At 41.9% G+C, this 20460-nt stretch overlaps 1 protein-coding gene across 2 annotated transcripts in view; it reads left to right on the top strand.

Moving 5' to 3' along the window:
* Positions 1–16638, top strand: part of pacsin1a (protein kinase C and casein kinase substrate in neurons 1a) — a 37280-nt gene extending 20642 nt beyond the window's left edge. For both annotated transcript variants that reach the window (XM_079477640.1, XM_079477639.1), the window contains exons 3-10: positions 1826–1982; positions 2122–2357; positions 3702–3845; positions 4929–5104; positions 5240–5360; positions 5987–6102; positions 6282–6478; positions 12390–16638. In XM_079477640.1, the coding sequence (XP_079333766.1) occupies positions 1826–1982; positions 2122–2357; positions 3702–3845; positions 4929–5104; positions 5240–5360; positions 5987–6102; positions 6282–6478; positions 12390–12499 (1257 nt within the window). In that variant the 3' untranslated portion in view covers positions 12500–16638. The remainder of the gene's footprint in view (positions 1–1825; positions 1983–2121; positions 2358–3701; positions 3846–4928; positions 5105–5239; positions 5361–5986; positions 6103–6281; positions 6479–12389) is intronic.
* The last annotated feature ends 3822 nt before the right edge of the window (positions 16639–20460 follow it).

A 20460-nucleotide genomic window follows, 5' to 3' on the forward strand; every position in this document is an offset into this window, starting at 1 on the left:
ACTCATTGAATGATGTTGTTTTGATGTTTTGACATACATGCAACACAACAGTAAGTTTTTACATTTCTGGTCAAAAAACAAGATAAGTAAGACTCGCAATTGAAAAGACATTTGGATGCGTTTGACTCTATGCTGCTGTATTGCGTATTGGTTATTTGATGTTTGTTTGGAACGATTTGCTTTTGGATAATAGAAGCAAGTTCAACACAATGTTAGCTTTAGTTAGTACGCTATAAAAATGTAGCTAATATTAGGATGTCCTGAATATTTTAAGATTTAGTATGCTTACATTGGAAAAATTTGTTTAAAACAGTGTTAAATTTGCATGAATTTTAAAGGTGAGACTCTGCGTGTGACTCAAGCAGTTGGTCAAACTATAGATATTACCTAAAATGTTTAAGCAAACTCACGTTCATTCAAGACTGCATTTTTTCTCCTTAACCGAATGTTGTTAAATTGAAGCAAACCTTTTGCTGAAATATCCACAACATTAACAACAAAGAGTGTGGTTTATCTTTCCAGATGCGTGTGAAAGTTGAGCTTTTTCTTTGAGAATGATCATAAATCATCATAAAAACATTATTTCTTCCAGAGGGCCTCACTAATCAAGCACCCCCCCTGCGAATCCTATTGTCCTATTGTCAATTGCTAAAAATCCTTAATGTTTAAAGAATTCATAGTTGTAAAACGGTTTTAGGCATACCAATAAGAACCACTTCTGACAGCACTGTCATTTTATATATAAAATCTTTTTGCAGACCTTAGGTGTAACAGGAACACATTCAGCAAGTCTGCTGTTTCACAGTAGTCACAGTTGCAGTAACAATCAAAACCTTGTCTTTATGACATGCAATGAGGCTGTGTTGACACAAGTTTTGTATTTCATCTCTTGTATGAGCTTTCCTGTGCACATGTAGTTGTGATGTCATTGTGAAGGGCAGCAATAGAGCTCGGGAGCACAAAGCTGTAGCAGGCGTTACATAACTCCACATGCTTCAGAATGAGTCCCATCCCCCTCTCCCACCTGCACTAACCCCTTACTTATGCCACCTGCAGACACAAGAGAGAACAAGACTCACGAACTTCATACATTCCTTAGCAGATTAGCACTGACAAAATGATTAGGACTGTGGAATATCATTAGTATTTACTCACAGCAGATAATGTGTTATCTCAGTATTCTCAGCATTGATTGGACAGTCACGAATACATGCTGTAGTTGATGTGGATGTAATGCATGTGTACAGTAATGTGTTATGAAAAAACATTAAAGAACAATTATTGTGTAACAATAAATTAATCCTGAATAAGAAAGGAGAATCTGCGTGAAGCTGGATGTGTCATGTAATAAATTCAAAAAATGTTATCAAGGAAGAATAAATCAAACAACATGGAAAAATAGAACATAGAAACGTTTATAGAAAAAATTTGAAATTTTGCAAACAGAAAGAGGACAGTCTCATGGTCAATTTGGAGTCTCTAACTCAAACCCTGAAGTGCCACAATAAGTCCAAAGGAACTTTTGAACCATGAAGTTCTTGCATATCTTCTTCACCTCGCAAATTGGTGACAGCACAACCTAGTGGTCAAAAGCAACAAGCAATTATATTTTGTTTTATGTGTTTTGATCTGTTTTTTAACAGACTCTTCATCAGAAATGTTTTTGCCTTTGTGCCGTTGAAGGGCTTGACCCTGTAATTGCTGCTTGCAGCTATATTTATCACTATTGTTGTTGTGTAACTTTTAAAATCTTTATGTAAAATCTAATTTGTAATAAAGTTTTTGTTCAATTTGTTTTATTTTGAACTGTGACCTCTTCCTCTAGGTGGGAAATTATAAGCGTGCTGTCAAGAGAACTGACGACGGTCATCGGCTTTGCAATGATCTTATGAACTGCCTTCAGGAACGTGCCAAGATTGAGAAGTCCTACAGCCAGCAGCTTACCGAATGGTCCAAGAGATGGAGGCAACTGATTGAAAAAGGTTAGCTAGATACTCATAGTAGATAGCAAATAGCAAGCTGCGACATAAAACAAACACATAAAGCACTCATCCTTGTATATTGTTTCATCCATCTCTTATATATGTGTCCATTGTTTCTACATGAATATGTTAATGACAGGACCTCAGTATGGTTCAGTGGAGCGAGCCTGGTTAGCTATGATGACAGAAGCTGATAAGGTGAGCGAGCTTCATCAAGAGGTAAGGAATGGTCTGGTGAACGAAGACGTTGAGAGGGTGAAGAACTGGCAAAAAGACTCTTACCACAGACAGATGATGGGGGGATTCAAGGAAACCAAAGAGGCAGAGGAGGGCTTCAAGAAAGCCCAGAAACCCTGGGCCAAGAAACTCAAAGAGGTACTAATATTGTCAGTTCCATTGACAATTAAAAGCATTCTCTCATGATTTAAAAATATCATCTACTTTACTACTAAAATTTATTTTCGAATACATGGGATAGCATTTACCAGCACCGATTACTAAAGTGAAGTCTGAGACATTCTGCATATCCGTTTCAAATCATTTATTTTAGTGAACTGATTCAAAATATTCTATGGCCTCAAGAAGGAAAATTCTGTCATGAACACTTACAACAAACCAAGAATCCAAAACAAAAAACTTCCCACGCGGGCAAAAATAGACATGAAAACACGACACAACGTCAAGACTAACAAGGGGTAATTTACAAGGAGCAGGTGTGGGTAATGAAACACTGATGGGAAGCTAATGAGAAATAGAGAGGGGCGGGCCCAAAGACGAGACCGGAGAGAACGCATATTATGTCATGACCAAACACGTGGCCCTGTCATGATCCTGCAACTAAAATAGGAAATCAAGACACAAGGAAGCAGAACCACGACGCTGCTTGATGTCCCATGTAAAATCTTGTTGCTAAAGTATTTTCTCTTTCAATATTAAAAATACACAGTAGTCTCCAGGCCAGACAAGTTTAAGTTATTTTGAAGGTAGAGTGAATCTCTACCTGGATGTAAGTGTAGTGTGGACCCTCTCTGTGCTAGCACAATTATCGACCTATGTACAAGAACACGATTATTTTGACTATTTGTGAGACAATATGAAATGACAAACAGTATAACTAATTGTAGACAATATAGACTTACTGTTGCTTTAAGGAAAGATTGTGAGGTAAATTTTAAAACAAATTGCAAATTTGAAAAAAACCTTTTTCCATTATTCAAACACCAAAATATAGAGCGATTGCTTTTCCTTTTACACTAACGTCTGCCACGGTGGGTGGACGAAGTAAAGTTCATTTGTACTTTTCTTATGAGTTACGACCGTGTCATATTTAAATCTATAACGCAACTTTCTATATGCTATCCTCTGGCATCACACACGACGAGACAAAACTCGAATGAAATCGCAATTCCCTTTGCATTTGCGTTTCCAGTTCCTTGTGCAGAAACCTGTCAATAAGAAAAAGCTAAAATAATGACACAGAAAAGAACAAATTGAAACCTTATGCAAATTTGATGCAAATTCAATTATTTTATATGAGTAATGTCTCAACAATATTATACCTTAATAACCAAATATTGCTTGACCAGCATGTGTTTTGTGAATAGAGGGAATTTGTCTGACTGTTTCAGACTATTCAAACCTACTATTTACCTCTAGTTGTTTCCAACCAATTGCATTAGTTTGCAGTTTTGCATTAAAGTGCTGCATGTCTGGATGCAGATGGAGACGGCAAAGAAGACCTACCACATGGCCTGTAAAGAGGAGAAACTGGCCGCAGCCAGAGAGGCGGAAGCATCTGTTGCACCAGATCAGCAGAAGAAACTACGTGAGAAGACAGATAAATGCAAACAGGATGTGCAGAAGGTAAGGAAAAAACACTGTTTACACACGGAACATTGTATTATCATTGAGCATATTTTTAAAAGTACTTAAATTAAGGTTAATCGAGTTATCATCAACAAATATGTCACTCATTCTCCGAGTTAACTGATTTCATTGTTTTTTTTTGTTGATAAGTTATTTTCAATGGTATTTGAAAAGTTTGATCAATAGCCGATTTCACGCCAAGCAGTCATTAAAGCTTAAAGTTATAGGAATCAGCATCAAGTGCACCGAGTGCTGTCATTTTCCTGAAATGTATGTAAACCCGACTAGACCTAAATGTAAACGTTATTAATGGAAATGAAATTGATATGGCAGTGGAAACGTTGATCCTCTTGTTTTGCTCTGGCAAATTGCGCAAACTCAGGCTAAATAGCCTACGCAAAACAGCATAAAGACACAGCTTAATCCAGTTTCCTGATTAATCCCCTGCACAGATCTGTTTTTTTCACAAGAGGAGAGTTGGTAACTACACGCACACACGAGCGACGCGCTGTTATTGTACAGGATAGTTCGGGTCTTCCTCGGGTCAATTCAGCAAAAAACATTTTTACTTTATATTTCCCGAGACCCGAAGAACCTAATAATATAGCTCCCGTGAATCTTTTAGACCCGAACCCGCTCGGGTCTCGGGCCGGACCTCGGGTTTTCGGATCTAAGTGGACCCGTGAGGACTTCTAGTTTGAATGCACAAAGTGGGGATACCCAATTATCAAAGCGCTTCACAGGAATCATAAATAATAAACTTTAAATAGTAAATACGGTCAGACTTGACTGTGTGTACACACAGATTATTTCTCATCCTTATCTTATATAGTCATTAATTCGTACTCATTGTTTCCATTTCTTTTCCATTACTTCAATAACAACAGTTGATCTTTTCAAGTCCTAGATCTGTTGACGTGGTATAATATAACACTGTTGAGTCTGTTTCTTGTCAGAAAAAGTTGTATTGAAACGCTCGAGTTGGATCTCCTTAATTGTCGAATGCTATTACGCTGATCCTTCATAGGCTATGTTCGGCAGGATAAATAGTCCTGTACTTCTTGTGTGTGTGTGTCACAGGCCAAGGAGAAGTATGAGAAGTCTTTGGAGGAGTTGTCCAAATGCACACCTCAGTACATGGAGAGCATGGAGCAGGTGTTTGATCAGTGTCAACAACATGAGGTCAAGCGACTGACCTTCCTCAAAGAAGTTCTCCTGGACATCAAACGACATCTCAACCTCACGGAAAACCAAAAGTCAGTATAAACCCAAGGTCCAATGTGCTCAATTGTACTTGAGGATCTCAAAGGAATTAGATGTAGTGAACCAGTCAATGTAGTAAAGTAAAGTAAACTGATGTGACAGTTCATTGATACGTTTGTGTGCTGCAGCTATGCTTCAGTGTACCGGGAGTTTGAACGCACCATTCTGGCCGCCAACACTCAGGAAGATCTCAAGTGGTTCAGTAATAACCACGGCCCTGGCATGCATATGAATTGGCCCCAGTTTGAGGTATGCAGCCTTCAATGTACTAGTTGACGAAAGATTCAATACAATATTTGGTGATAATATAGCATACTGAGTGACTTATAAACTCTCTTTGGTAGGCGGATAATTTGGACCCGGGAACACCACAAGTGTGATTCTGTCCCATTTGTACACAATCAAAGCATATCAAAACAAACTTCTGGTTAAACAAATAAGTCTAGATTAATTTAGGCTAGTGTGGACATCAATGCAAATTTTGCCAAAATAAAAAAAGAAAATGCTTTTTTCAGTCAAAACCTGAGGTGCCTAAACTCAGATTAGCTAGGCCCTCGATTTTTCCATTTGAAAAAGAAACACAAAACCAGTCCTAAATGAAAGAAAACGATTGAATCCTATATTTTGTGATAATATAGCATATTGAGTGCTTAATAAAATATCTTAAGCAGGAAGGTCATTTTGACCCAGGACCATAAGAAGTGTAACAAGGTGGGGTGAAACATCACAAAAAAGCAACAAACATTTTTCTTTGTGTCTTTGTGAACACCAAAACTTCAGTCCAATGCAAAAACATTGTCTAGTATTTTTGGGTAAAAAGTGTGTGTCATGTTATGGACCGATATGCTTTTACTGTAAATTTCTCTGCCTCTCAGGAATATAATCCAGAAGCCACCAATGCTGTGGCTAAGAGAGAAAAGAAGAAGCCAGATGGCGTAACTCCGGCTACCCCGAGCACAGAGCACGGAGGTCAGCCAGGTGACCGTGGCAGGTCAGACAACATATTTGCTCACCATGCCTGAAAATCAAATTTTAGCTTTTTTCAAGCTCTTTATTGCTGTCTCTGTTTTAGTCTTGTTCTTGCAAATCAATAGACAAGAGTTGTGTTTAGTGTTTAGTCGGTGGTTACTGGTCATGTAAACTCACAGCACGTGATCTCTGTTGGAACAGTGTGAGCAGCTACGAGAAGAATCAGGCGTACTCCACAGAATGGTCCGATGATGAACAGCCAGCCGGATACTCGGGGAACGAAACTAACGGGGGTGCAAACTCCTTCGAGGATGACTCAGTCAGCAGAGGGGGCACGAGAGTGTGTGCTCTCTATGACTATGAAGGACAAGAAGAAGATGAGCTGAGCTTCAAAGCAGGTAACGTGCAGAAAGATAAAATCCAACGATTTACTGGATTACACACAAGATAATCAATTCAATTCAATTTTATTTATATAGCGCTTTTCACAATTTGCATTGTTCCAAAGCAGCTTTACAGGGGGAAAACGAAAAACCCAAGAAAGGGTAAAACACACTACATGGTGTTTTATATAATTTATATAATCATCCACAAAGATTACGGCAAACCAAAGCATGATGAACATTTCAGCGGTAAAAACATTTGGTTACTAAGTACAGGGTTTGCCGGTTGTGTGCCAGATATGAATTGAACTGTGGCTCAGAGCGATGTAGTGAAAAACTTTTATGCACAGTTCATTTACCTACAACAAATTCCAATAATATAATAAAATCTCTAAAAATAAGGATGTTATTGGAGATGTAGTTAAAAAATTTAAACAAAGTGCATGTGGGCTGCGTTTCCCAAAAGCATGGAAAAGCTAGGTAGGTCGTAAAAACAGGCTCATAGGCTATGTTATCTGTCTCGATTAGTTTTTATTTTTAATCAAAAATGACTGAATCAAATCAAACGTGAATAGACAGCCAGTAGCCCCCTCACGGGCGACTGCCGGCGACACACACAAGCCATAACATAAATTCCAGGCCTGGTACTCTCTCACTGACGGTCCGGTTGCTCGTCCTCTTATGCTCCCAATCTCCTCTGTGATACGAGACCTCGAATCCGGCTACCTCACTACAACCTTGTTTGTGTTCATACTGTTATCTGTCCTGATGTTTTCATGTCAAGCAAATAACATCTACAATCAACACAATATTCTGGAAATAGGATCACATAGCGAGCAAGCAATTACAGCCGAGTTTCTCCGCCCTCACAATATCCCAACGGACATCGCTAGGCACCATCCCTGTGGGGAGGCGACGAAAGTGGTGCAGGGAGAGGAGAGCCGGCTTGCTAGTATTTTCCTTAGCAATCTGAGAGACCTTACTAACAAGATGTATAAACCGAAACTTCTGGTGGCATCGATCAATGTGGTTAAGGACGGCTGCATTCTGCTCTTCACAGAGACCTGGCTTCATTCACATATTCCAGCAGTGGCGGCTGCTGGTCTTTCAAAGAGGGAAAGCTTATTTTTGGCCTTTGAATGAATGAACAAACCATCTAAAAAAAGATAATAAACTCAACGGAGAAAATGTGGGAATTATGTTAAACTGAAATATGGAATGTGAAGTATTGCAGCAGTTTGTCTTTTGACTACACTTGCAAAATCTACGATGGGACTGAGCTCGAATAGCTTCAGAGTCAGTGACTTTTTATAGTACAAAATCGCTGTCAATCAAAAGGAGATGCAGTCTTTCGACAGACCCTCCAATCATCATGCAGAAGCCCGGAGTCCAGGCCAGCCCACTCCACCAGCGTTCAGACAATAATCAGACAAACTGGAACCTGTTAAAAAGAGGGACCAACGTGCTTGTCTAGCGTTGAACCGTTTGGTTTGTTAAATATAGTCTAGATTCTTAGGGTCTGTGAGTACTTGAAAAGGGTGTGCTGCCCCCTCAAGCCAATGTCTCCACTCCTCTAGTGCCAGTTTGACCGCCAGGAGCTCACGGTCTCCTACGTGATAATTCCTCTCTCTCAGTGTGAGCCGGTGCGAGAGAAAGGCCCAAGGGTGGAGTTTTTTGTCGTCACCTCTCTGGGACAGTACTGCGCCAACCCCCACTTCAGGCGGATCTACCTCTACCACGAAGGGCTTTTCCATGTTGGGAAGTGTCAGGATGGGGGCAGAGATGATCTGCTGCTATAGGTTCACAAAGGCTGCCTCAGCTTCCGCCCCCCCCACAGAAACTCAGTGATGCCTCCCTTGCTGAGGGCAGAGAGAGGAGCTGCTATAGAACTGAAGTTTCTTATTAACTTCTGGTAGAAGTTTGTGAACCCAAGGAAGCGTTGGATTTCTTTGAGGGACATGGGGGTAAGTCAATCTGCTACCGCTTCAATCTTCTTTTTTATTCCATCTGGATACGACCAGGTTCCACTATGAATCCCAAGAACTGTACTCGAGAGGCAAGGAACTCACACTTTTCGGGCTTGATGAACAGGTGGTTATTGAGACGTTTGAGTCCACCAGCGCTCATAGGGGTAACCCTTGATTGTCCCCCGAGAGGGTGACTGCAAGAAGAAAGCGGGAGTTGGACAAATGGGAGGTGCGCATGTCCCCCTTTACAGTTCTCCTTGGTCTGCACAGGCTGGGGTGTTTCCCTGAAGCTCGGGACTGGCATGACGTAGATGGCCTGGTTTGTCACGATACAGTACAACATTCCAGTATCATTCCCTCATCTGACGGTCTCTTTCTGTCTGGGAGAGACAATGTCTGGTACGTCTATAGCTGGGAGTGTTGCGCCATTAAAGTCTCCTGTTGTACCAGCATGGCCTCGTGGCCCTCCCTCATGGTGAGACAGTGTAGAAAGGATCTCCTGTGAGCTGGATGCCTCTGGGTTCATGGTGGCACTAAGTTTCTGTCAGGACCCGGGCTACAACTGAGCCACATGGTATGAGGTGGAACCCAGAAGATTTAGGCAAACACAGCAGGTTAAGTATGTCAGTTTATTAAACAAAAAGTTCTATTTTCACCAATGTAAGTAATCCCAAAGGTGGAGAGGTAAATTCCAAAAAAGTTCCAAAAAAGAAAAAACTCAAAAGGGCAGGGTTCACAAGGGAATAAGCACATACCAAAAGTAGAGGTCACAAAAGTAATCCAGTCTCGGTAAGCAGGTAATTGTCACGAAATGGTGTGGACAGAACCCAGATGCAGGCAGACGAAGGTTTAACAAAAAAAACTTTATTAAATAAAACACCCGCAATGGGGAAAAACAAGAACAAAAACACACTAGAAAACAAACACTAGAAACAAAACACTTCACAAAACCGAAACAGGGTAGTCCAACAAGACGAGAAACAGGGGATACTACCGTGAGCGTTGATACAAACACCAACATCAGACAAAAGATAAAGACAATGCACCAACACTGAACAGAGAGAAACTGAGACCATATAAAGGGAGACACTAACGAGGAGTGATTACATGGGGAGAGTGGTGACAGCTGATGGGAATGAAACCCTAACGAGGTGAATTACAAAACAGACGATGGGAATGAAACCCTAATAAAATTACAGGAGATAGGAGGGTGGGGCTGAGAGACATAACAGGAAGACACGTGGCATTAAGTAACAACATAAAGCCACATGTCTCCACACATAACACAACAGAAACCCGAAAGACGTGGCAATGTCATGACTCTGCCCAGGGAGCTAGAAAGCTCGAGACAGGAAGGACAGAGTCCTAACATTACCCCCGCCCCCAGAAACGCCCCATGGCGTCTCAAGGGAGAAACTTCAGCGGGCCAAAACACCAAAGCACAAAGACAAACACCACAAGCACAACACAGAACAAACTAAGGGGAACATAAGGGAGGCTATGAAGGGGTTCGGGTGGGTCAACAAAAACAACAAACATGGGAGAGGGGGTGGGGGAATGGGAGGCCAAACCTTGGGGACACCAGGAAAGGGTGGGACAGGTTGAGGAGACTTGAAACAACCGGACGAGACCGGCGGGGACTTGAAACAACCGGACGAGACCGGCGGGGACTTGAAACAACCGGACGAGACCGGCGGGGACTTGAAACAACCGGACGAGACCGGCGGGGACTTGAAACAACCGGACGAGACCGGCGGGGACTTGAAACAACCGGACGAGACCGGCGGGGAGTTGAAAAGGCTAGGGAGAGGTGTGTGTCCAAGGGGGAAAAAAGTTTGAGGTGATGCTGGCCGGAGAACTGGCTGAGGCACCGGCTGGAAGTCCGCCTGCGGAAGGACAGGTCTGGATGCCTGCGGATGGGCAGGTCTGGACGCCTGCTGATGGGCAGGTCCTGAAGCCTGCGGAAGGGCAGGTCCTGAAGCCTGCGGAAGGGCAGGTCCTGATGCCTGCGGAAGGGCAGGTCCTGATGCCTGCGGAAGGGCAGGTCCGGCCGCCTGCGGAAGGGCAGGTCCGGCCGCCTGCGGAAGGGCAGGTCCTGACGCCTGGGGAGAGGCAGGTCCTGACGCCTGGGGAGAGGCAGGTCCTGACGCCTGGGGAGAGGCAGGTCCTGACGCCTGGGGAGAGGCAGGTCCTGACGCCTGGGGAGAGGCAGGTCCTGACGCCTGGGGAGAGGCAGGTCCTGACGCCTGGGGAGAGGCAGGTCCTGACGCCTGGGGAGAGGCAGGTCCTGACGCATGGGGAGAGGCAGGTCCTGACGCCTGCGGAGAGGCAGGTCCTGACGCCTGCGGAGGGGCAGGTCCTGACGCCTGCGGAGAGGCAGGTCCTGACTCCTGCGGAGAGGCAGGTCCTGACGCCTACGGAGAGGCAGGTCTGGAAACCTGCGGAGAGGCAGGTCTGGACGCCTGCTGGATCGCTGGCTGTGAACCCGGCTGGAGAACCGGCAGGAGCGCCGGCTGGGCTGGGTTACGTGCCCCCCTCCGTTGCCTCTTCCTCTTCTGCCGAGCCAATCTCCTGGTAGTCGGCTGGAGGAAGGAGGTGAAGGACGGGGCTGGCTCCGCGTTGGAGGCCTCCGAAGAGGACCCCCAGGACTCTCTCCTTCCACGCTTGCCCTGAAGACTGGTAGGTGGTGAAGAGGTTGCAGGGTCCGAGGCTGATGGTGCGGTGGTGGTCACCACCCCAAGCTCCAGGGTATGATCCTCGGGGATGGGGCCCAACGGAGAAGACAACCTCGGACAGACGGAGACACTGGGCTCCGGTCGGCTCATGGCGAACTGGAGCACACCCTCGAAGCCAAGCGGTCTCAGCCTCCTCATCTCCGCAGGCGATAGGGGGACCCTCAGTCCGCTGTTGAATGCCGCCGTCACCTCTTCCTCCCCGAAGAGCTCCTCCACTGCGGCTTCCAGGAACCTGTCCAGGTACTCGTCCCGGTCCAAGTTCCCCTGGCGAATGCTGGAGAGGGGATCAGGCTGGCGAGGCCTTGCAGGGAAAATCGCCGCCTGCTGGGTTCTTATGGGTTGGTGCATTCTGTCACGAAATGGTGTGGACAGAACCCAGATGCAGGCAGACGAAGGTTTAACAAAAAAAACTTTATTAAATAAAACACCCGCAATGGGGAAAAACAAGAACAAAAACACACTAGAAAACAAACACTAGAAACAAAACACTTCACAAAACCGAAACAGGAAACAGGGTAGTCCAACAAGACGAGAAACAGGGGATACTACCGTGAGCGTTGATACAAACACCAACATCAGACAAAAGATAAAGACAATGCACCAACACTGAACAGAGAGAAACTGAGACCATATAAAGGGAGACACTAACGAGGAGTGATTACATGGGGAGAGTGGTGACAGCTGATGGGAATGAAACCCTAACGAGGTGAATTACAAAACAGACGATGGGAATGAAACCCTAATAAAATTACAGGAGATAGGAGGGTGGGGCTGAGAGACATAACAGGAAGACACGTGGCATTAAGTAACAACATAAAGCCACATGTCTCCACACATAACACAACAGAAACCCGAAAGACGTGGCAATGTCATGACTCTGCCCAGGGAGCTAGAAAGCTCGAGACAGGAAGGACAGAGTCCTAACAGTAATAGTCCACATGGGTAGAAAACAGACGGTTGGGTACTACACAATCAAACGTAGTGCAATGGATTTAGGGGAAAACTGAGGCTTAAGTTCTCTACAGGAAAACAAGGCACAGGTGAAAACAACATTCTAAAAAAAAACTGAATACCATGGGTGCTCTTAGTGGCAAAAACAAGACATGATTGCAGAATGGTGACATAGATAGACAGACAGACACACAGACAGATTGTATGATAGATTGTATGATAGAGTGTATGTATCATGTACAATATGTCAGTTCTACTATGTATCTTTCACAGGCGATGAATTCATCAAGATCGAAGATGAAGATGATCAGGGCTGGTGCAGGGGTCGCCTTGACAGCGGCCGGACGGGTCTATACCCAGCCAATTATGTTGAGGAAATCTAATCTCCTGACTGAAGGAGAACACACCATTGGAGGCAGCTCTGATAGTCAGAAGATATAACAACGCAGCATAAATGCCAGAGACTATACAATGAACAACTTTCCCCAAAAATGTGCAATGCAGTCTTGTTTAAAATCAAAACATCTTAGTAACCACTCTGTACATACTGATCTTGTCTAGGAGGTAAGGAAGAGCATAATCACTCCTAACATCTATTATCTATTTGCAAATATCAAAAAGTTGTATACATACATACACAAACAAAACACACCCAGTCAGTTATGCAATTAGGACGCATTATTTGAATCTGTGCAGCATACATGTTATTTAATTCGATATTACAGATTTAAGTAAACGTAGAGTCCTCTTATAAGCATAATATCCAACATAAAATGTGGCCATTATGTGTATTTAGGAGACGTTCATATAGCAGAGTCAACGTGCATTACCAGTACTCGTCCAAAATGTCTTGCAACTTGGTCATAGTGTTTAAACAGAAAGTGACACGCAACGGACTACTTTGCTTTCCGTCTTTCTCATCTGTTCACGCCTTGTCACACTGGTTTTTCTATTAGGTATTGTTCTCTTGATGTCTGTCTCTTTACGCATAGCAGCATGTGCTATGAAGCATGACTCCTCAGGTCATCTTTACTGTATGCAATCCCCACAATGACCACAGAGGACAGCAAAATAACATCAACCCCAAACCGGAAAGTGGGCATTGTGTAATGATGATGGTTGCAAGCTGCAGTATGCTACAATTTAGTCACAGGACATGTTATTAACTTTGGACAAAAACATGCACACAGTATATGAAAATGATGTGCACAGAATACACAATGAAAAATAAATATGGCAGTATGATCTTTCACACATGGCCATGGTTGATGGTTGCTTCCTCCATGAGTAGGGTGACCATACGTGCCATTTTTTCGGAACACGTCCTAGCCAGGATTTCGGGTGAGACCTCCGGAGGTCGCATTTGTCCACAACATACATCATTGAGGTTCTCACATTTCAGTAAAAAAAGAAAAACATTTTAAAATTAAAACTTAAGAAGTAAAATCATTGTAATACAATTATTATCCCTTAAATATAATGGTTGGTTTTCTGAAATTTAACCTGAAATAGAAACATTAATGACGTATGCGGTGGACAAATGTGACTGGCCAGGGCTGTGGAGGAAAAATGGCAAGTACGGTCACCCTATCCATGAGTATACTATGATATTGTGTCTTGTACAGCCTCGTAAGAAGAGAAGGTCTTCGGGGCGATTCACATTTCGCAACTGCGCGGAAAACGTGAGCCGTGCCGCTTTCTTAAATGACCCGCGGTGCGCGGGCGGTACTCTAACAAGTTGAACTATTTGAATCTTTATGCGGCGCCGACGCTCCTAGAAAATCGCACTGCTCCCTGTATGCACACGACTGGGAAATGTGAATCTCCTCTTAAACAGTACAAATGTCAACTCTTCATTTGGCATCTGGTCATGGTCACCTGTTCAAATCATGTGTTTCTCAGACGGAATGCACTATTTAGACTACTCGTGAACACCACATTTTATCCACAAGCTCAGCCACAGAGGGAATTTCAAAACACTCATTCAGCAAACAGAAGCCATCAGATTTTTCTGTGGACATACACACATCAAACATGCGGTTAGTGTTAGGGCAGTTGGAAACGCATCTGTTCTTCATATAATACCTATAAATATACATATTGAAATACTTGTGATGGCAGCACATGATTTGCAGGTAATATTGGAGCACTTTGCAGGTGTCCTTCTTAATAATGTATTAATGTCATTGCATATCAAAACAAGTGACAACACAAGCACACTTTGAAATGATAAAACTGCACTGTGCATGAGGAAGATAAAGAGCTTTGTGATACTTACAGGTTGTCAAACCTGTGTGGAACATAGCCATAGTGGATGAAGAAATGTATATCTGGCCATTGGTAGGACACCTGTGTGGATGTGATTGTACAGATCCACAAAATCCCCCATGGCACCTGTGGCTTAGGGGGTGCAAAAACAAAAAGACCTTCTCTGCCTCTGATTTGTTTGCAGATGCAATGAAATTCATACATTTCAAAGTTTGTCTCAAGTCTTTGGGAACATCGTTGATTCCTCTCTCTCTCGCTCTCTGCTGAAAACGTTGTGGATTTCTGCATTGTCCCTGGAGTTTTGTAACGTTCCGAGGATTTGTGAGTTGTCCGAGTCCAGCCTACAAAAAAGGAGTCCTAGTTGAAATATTTCTGTGACGTACACAAAAAGACGTTGAGACGGGTACGCACACAAAGGTGTACTGGAGGGTATCCCATTTGTTATATTCAGTGTGTATGAGTTGTGTTTATGTATAGAAAATAAAAGTAGTGTTCTAATTGTAAATGTCGGCTAACAAAAGAACAAATGCTTTGAAAAAAAACGACACTGTAATGCTCTTTAGATACTATATTGTATTGACTTGATTTGGACTGCAACGGAATATCTATGTGTATCATACATGTATAAATACGGGTGGGTCCACGCCGTCATATTTGTATATGATGCTGTAATTTATTCAGATTATATTCTACTGTAACTGTAAGTTAAGACAGTAAAGACATGTGTAATGTACAGTACATGCTATTTTTAATGTTGATTTGTTCTTTATGCAAAGGAAAGGATGAAGGTGGTTTATGTTGTGCAGTAGAGGATGTGTGTATGTTGATAGTTAGTTGATGTAAATTGATCTCCTTGCCGGTGTAGTGCCTCCTTATCCATGAAATTATGTTCATTTATATAACTGCATAAAGTGAATGATGATGAACATGACATTGATCAAAATAATGTCGAGTTCTAAGTTTCTTTTGTGTTGGTGTCAATATTGCATATGTTAGTATGGAAGGAGAAAACATGTTTGTTGAGAAAACCTGACAAATGCGTGCTCTGGTTCTTTTGTAAACGTTTCCCTTTCATTTCCTTTTCACCTACATGCGTACACGAAATGAATACGCTTGCGTTTTAAATTTTTAAAATGCTGCGTGGATGACATACTAAATTATTTTCTCAAAGTGCGTACATGTGATTCATAGTACAAAAACGTGTGACGCCTGTCTTTTAGATGTAAAGTGTATACAATGCAAATAATGTTAAAAAAGTTGTAAACAATGTCTGAATAATGTCATTGAAATAATGTATAAAGGAGCCCCTTTTTGAACATCCAAATCCTTTACGAGAGGCAAGAAAGGCTTATATTTCCAAAATTCGGCAGCAGTCGGACAATCATTTTTAACAAGGTCAATATTTGACGGACGTAATAAACAGTTTTGGCCGTAGTAGAGCATAGGCATTTTAGTAGGAGGATTAGAGCTGAAGTAAGCAAGGGAGAAAATGAACGACAGTGTTTTTTGAAGGTTGTGAAGGATGCTGCATCTCGGGTGGAGGCTGGTAGTTTATTCCACCATAGAGGAACCAAACATGTTTTTGCAAGTGATTTGGTGCCTTGTTGTGATGGAACAACCTGGTGTCACTTGTTTTCAGACCGAAGATGACTGTATTGGATGTAGACCTGGAGCAGTGGTTGGGAGGGGATATTTTAATTAAAACATTATTTTATGTAAAACATGCACAACGTGTATAAATGCATTAATTAATGTATTAATATCAAGATTCGGTTACGTAAAACATAAGAACAGATATATTAACAAACAGGGACAGGAGGTGGCGGTTTGCCCCTCTTGACACAAGCCCGCCAGCCTGCCATAAAAGAAGAACGCGGTCAGTATCAGTAAGCGTCTGTTCAAGGGAAGGGTGCATTATATCAAAGCTTTAAGACATTTAAGACTATTTAAGACATCAGCATCCACCATAATTGTAACTTTATACATTATGACAATATGCTGATAAACACAATAATATGATGCATGCGGTTTGGATATTTATTCTCTATTAGAGCACATGCAAATATTAGCTCCCGTCAGCTAATGACCAAGGGAGAGAGACAATAATGTCGATAAATCAACATCAAAAAGTCCAAATCTGGATAAATGCATCGTATAATGGCTAAAACATTGTGTATATAATCAACTTGAAATGATTCTGGTTACTAATATCCATGTGTGTATTGTTTCTGACAAACAACATTAAAATGTATGGAAAAACAACAAATAGCGTCTTTATTTTCTTTCTTATTTTAGCATTATATATGTATATATATATTATCCTAAAGAACCTTATATTTACTGAAGAACCGATTAGTGTGTCTGTGTTTAGTTTGGCTGCCTAGCTGTGTGTGCAACCAGGTTACTTCATCGAAAAAGAACATGGCAGCCTCCTTGGGATAAAATGAGTATTACATTTGGGGGTTTTTTTAGGAATTGAAAATATTTGGTGTGTTTCTAAAGACAAATGCTAGTAGTGTAAAGCTATTACAGATGTGAACTTATCATCATATTAAAAATGTGATTTCACTGATACAGTTCTTCGATCTAAGATGATCTAAGTTTAATAAATAATTTAAACATGTTTGGCAATAGCGTTTCATTTAAAGGTCCAGTGAAGGGAATTTTGCTGCATCTATTGGTGAGGTTGCAAAATGAAACCAACGGCCCACTCCACTTCTTCTGCATTACTGTCGAAGCACTTCGGCAGCTGACATGGGACTAAGGTATCATCACGAAAAAATTACACACAGCACCTTAAGCCATCAGTTACGGCGTTCTGCGATCTCAAAAAACATATAAAAGTGACACCGTCTTCATTATACACAGAATCTCTTAAATACATAGTGTCTTACCCTTGTCGGTTGTAATGAAATATAAATATTCTGCTGTTGAACACAACCTGATGCTGACCCACCTCTGATTAAAACGCCCCTGAGTGGCCATTGCGTCCATGCGCTCAACATATCAGTGATTGGCTACAATGCTCAATGCTGCAACAACACAATATAAGTTATAAAAAAAATTGAATCAAATGTACTCTGGAAATTTTCCAAAAAAGTCCCAAATATCCAAGTCAGAGTGCATTTAAAATACGAATTTGGGTACCCCAACTAATTTTCAGTAAAAAGTTATTTTCTGAACATTAATATTTGTTACAAAATACAACCATCCTGTTTCGTCAGGTCACTCAGTTTGGTCGAATATGAGCAAATAACATACATACAACTTCTATTCTATCACGGAGAGTGGACCAGCAGAGGGCGCTACTCCTTTTGTGATGTCAGTTAAAAACTTCCCCTAAAAGTCATTATACTACTATAACATCAAATGACTACAGACATACAATATGAATTCAGTTGTTGCACGTTCTCATAGGTCCTAATAGACAAATCAAAGGTATATTTTGCCAACATCTGACCACCCAGAAGTGTCTGTCTTCGTGTTGAGCAGTATGTCTGTGAATTTATTTCATTGAAGTTATTTTGGATTTTTTGGTTCTCTTTGGTCACTCTTACTGTCTTGCTCGTACACTATTACTTCTTCTATAGGAAGTGGACGTCATAAATTCCACACAGGCACTGAAACACACCATATCTGTTTTCTTGTTCTCACTCTCTGCGGCTAACAGCAGGGGCCAACTGCCTTATAATCTTCCTCCTCACTGACCTGTTGCTCTTCTGTTGGCGCCAGTGGTTTCACCCCCAGTGCCCCCGAAGCCCCGTGTATCCCTTGGCTCCTGGGTGGATAATTGAGACCAGCTGCGGCAAGGTGCCTCACAGCTCCTGACAGCCCCCAGCTCTGGTGCACTTGCTGTTTTACCATGCTGCTCATTTGAGGTTCACAGGTCTCCTTCTTAAACTCTGCATGTCTTCTCCATCAATCTCTCTGAGAGAGACTTATTACCCTAATCTTCTCCTCCCTACCCCTCCTCCTACAGGAGTCTCTTCATTCAGTGACATGGTGATTCCACAGAGGCTTACAGACACTCCATTAATTGCCTAAACAGTCTCAGCGCAGCTATTGGAATAAGGTATTTGCCAGGTATTTTCAGTAGGATGTAGTACATGCACACAAAACTTGTAACCAGTAATCACGCCATGTTGTAAACAATCATTATAATGGAATAACATGTTGATATGGAAATTCTTCAAAGGACGGAACAGTATGCAACAAAATCATGCTGCCTTTAAAACGCAATTTGCTCTGGAGCAAATGAAATGGCATCAACTGCATTGGTTCTTCGTGAATGACGTAATCCCAGATGCAATGTACAGAGCACGGTGAAGTAAACATGTCCAGGAGACATGTTACATTCTGTGCTGTAAAGTAGCTATAATCAAACATTTCTTATCCAATATTTGTTGTGTGGTCTATTAATATTACATATAATATTAATAAGATACTACACGGTTACTCTCTTCCCTTTACAGCTCTATTTGCATAACATTAGATTATGGTTCAGGTCTCATTAAGCTACAACTTTGTTATCAGAACATCACCATATTCTCTTAACTTTAGGCTGAAAACCGAAGAAAACCTCTATATTATCATTATGACCATTATTATTTTGATGAGAAACTACAATTCTAGCTGTTGCTGTTGTACGACATGAGGGTAAGTACATGACAACAAGTTTGGGTGAACTATCCCTTCAAGACAGAGAGACAGACCGAGAGGTCTCCATTACAGTATTCTGCACCCTCTCCCTTCAGGCAGTCACCTCTATACCACAAAAGCATTCAGCTCAGACCTCATGTCTCGCCTGGGGCTCAGAGATTACACCCCCTGCTTTGGTGGAGCTCCTCAACTACAGGAACACAAATGGCACTGGATCAACACACACAGGAATGTAAGCGTCAGAGTGCCTTGCTAAAATCAAATGCATGACATTTAGTTGACCAAAAACAATATTGACCAATAATTAAACCATTGTTAGGAGAATAATACCAATACATGTTACTGCATGTAAAAAGGGGGAAATTTATGATAATTCCATTATCGTGTACTATTCATTCAACTGTTTTAGAGATTGAACCCCACAATATTATTTCAAGATATTAAGGGCCAGATTACTAAACAGGGCACATTAGCATGAGAGGGCAATTAAACGTGTGCCCACATTTAAAACAGGCACATCATTTCAATAATGAGCAACAAAATCTATCAAGAGCTGTTCAAGTTAGCCTAGGTTTTTTTAGCTGTTGAATAATGGTGGTGTGTGTGCATGCGTGAAAAAAAGGAGTGTTTGGAATTATAAAGACAAGAACTTTTTGGTTGTCTCCTTCCTCTCTCTCTCTTTGATGTGGGGAAGCGAGCGAGCATAAGCTAATTAGCTGTTTGCTGCTCATTTAGCGCCTAAGTGATAGCAGTGAGCCTAGCACTAGCACTGTTGTGGTAAAAGCCTTTTTTCGAAACAGCATCCACAATCTATAAAGACATGTGTTTACCTGTCTGTCCAGTTGTAATATTAAAATGCAATCAGCCTTTTTAAAATACAGTTTTTTGGAACAGACCTCTCTGTTTGTGCATGAGTTTAGAAACAAGTTTATAAACTCATCATTTCTTGTTGACGTTGTCGACATAATTTTGTCATTTAACTGTTGTGTCTGTTTAGTAGCGTCAGTCATCAGCAATGGGGCGGATGGAAGCACATCTGGAAATGCTTACGTGCTGAAAGCGGGGGAGCCGTGCTGTTGCTGCAATGTGTCTGTGGGAGGGAATATCTCGGTAGACCACCCAAACCACCCACCCCCCCAAAACAACAAAACAAATAACTTTACTAACCAAAATGACTTCCGTGTTTGACAAGTGAACCTATTGATACTATTTCAATACATGCTATACAAGACATGAACAATGATGGGCGATATGGTTTTCAGTCAGTGCATGTCCGTTCTCCCAGGGCGCCAAATATGAAGGCTTTCTACCTATATCCTATAGTCACACTGACCAAAGCAAAATAAAAAAGCTTCTTTTGAATGAGGAAACATCTTTGGTTGCTGACATGAAAGGCCACGAGTATAATAAAATCTGC

This window comes from Barbatula barbatula (genome assembly GCF_947034865.1).
Source record: "Barbatula barbatula genome assembly, chromosome: 17".
Lineage (NCBI taxonomy): Eukaryota > Metazoa > Chordata > Actinopteri > Cypriniformes > Nemacheilidae > Barbatula > Barbatula barbatula.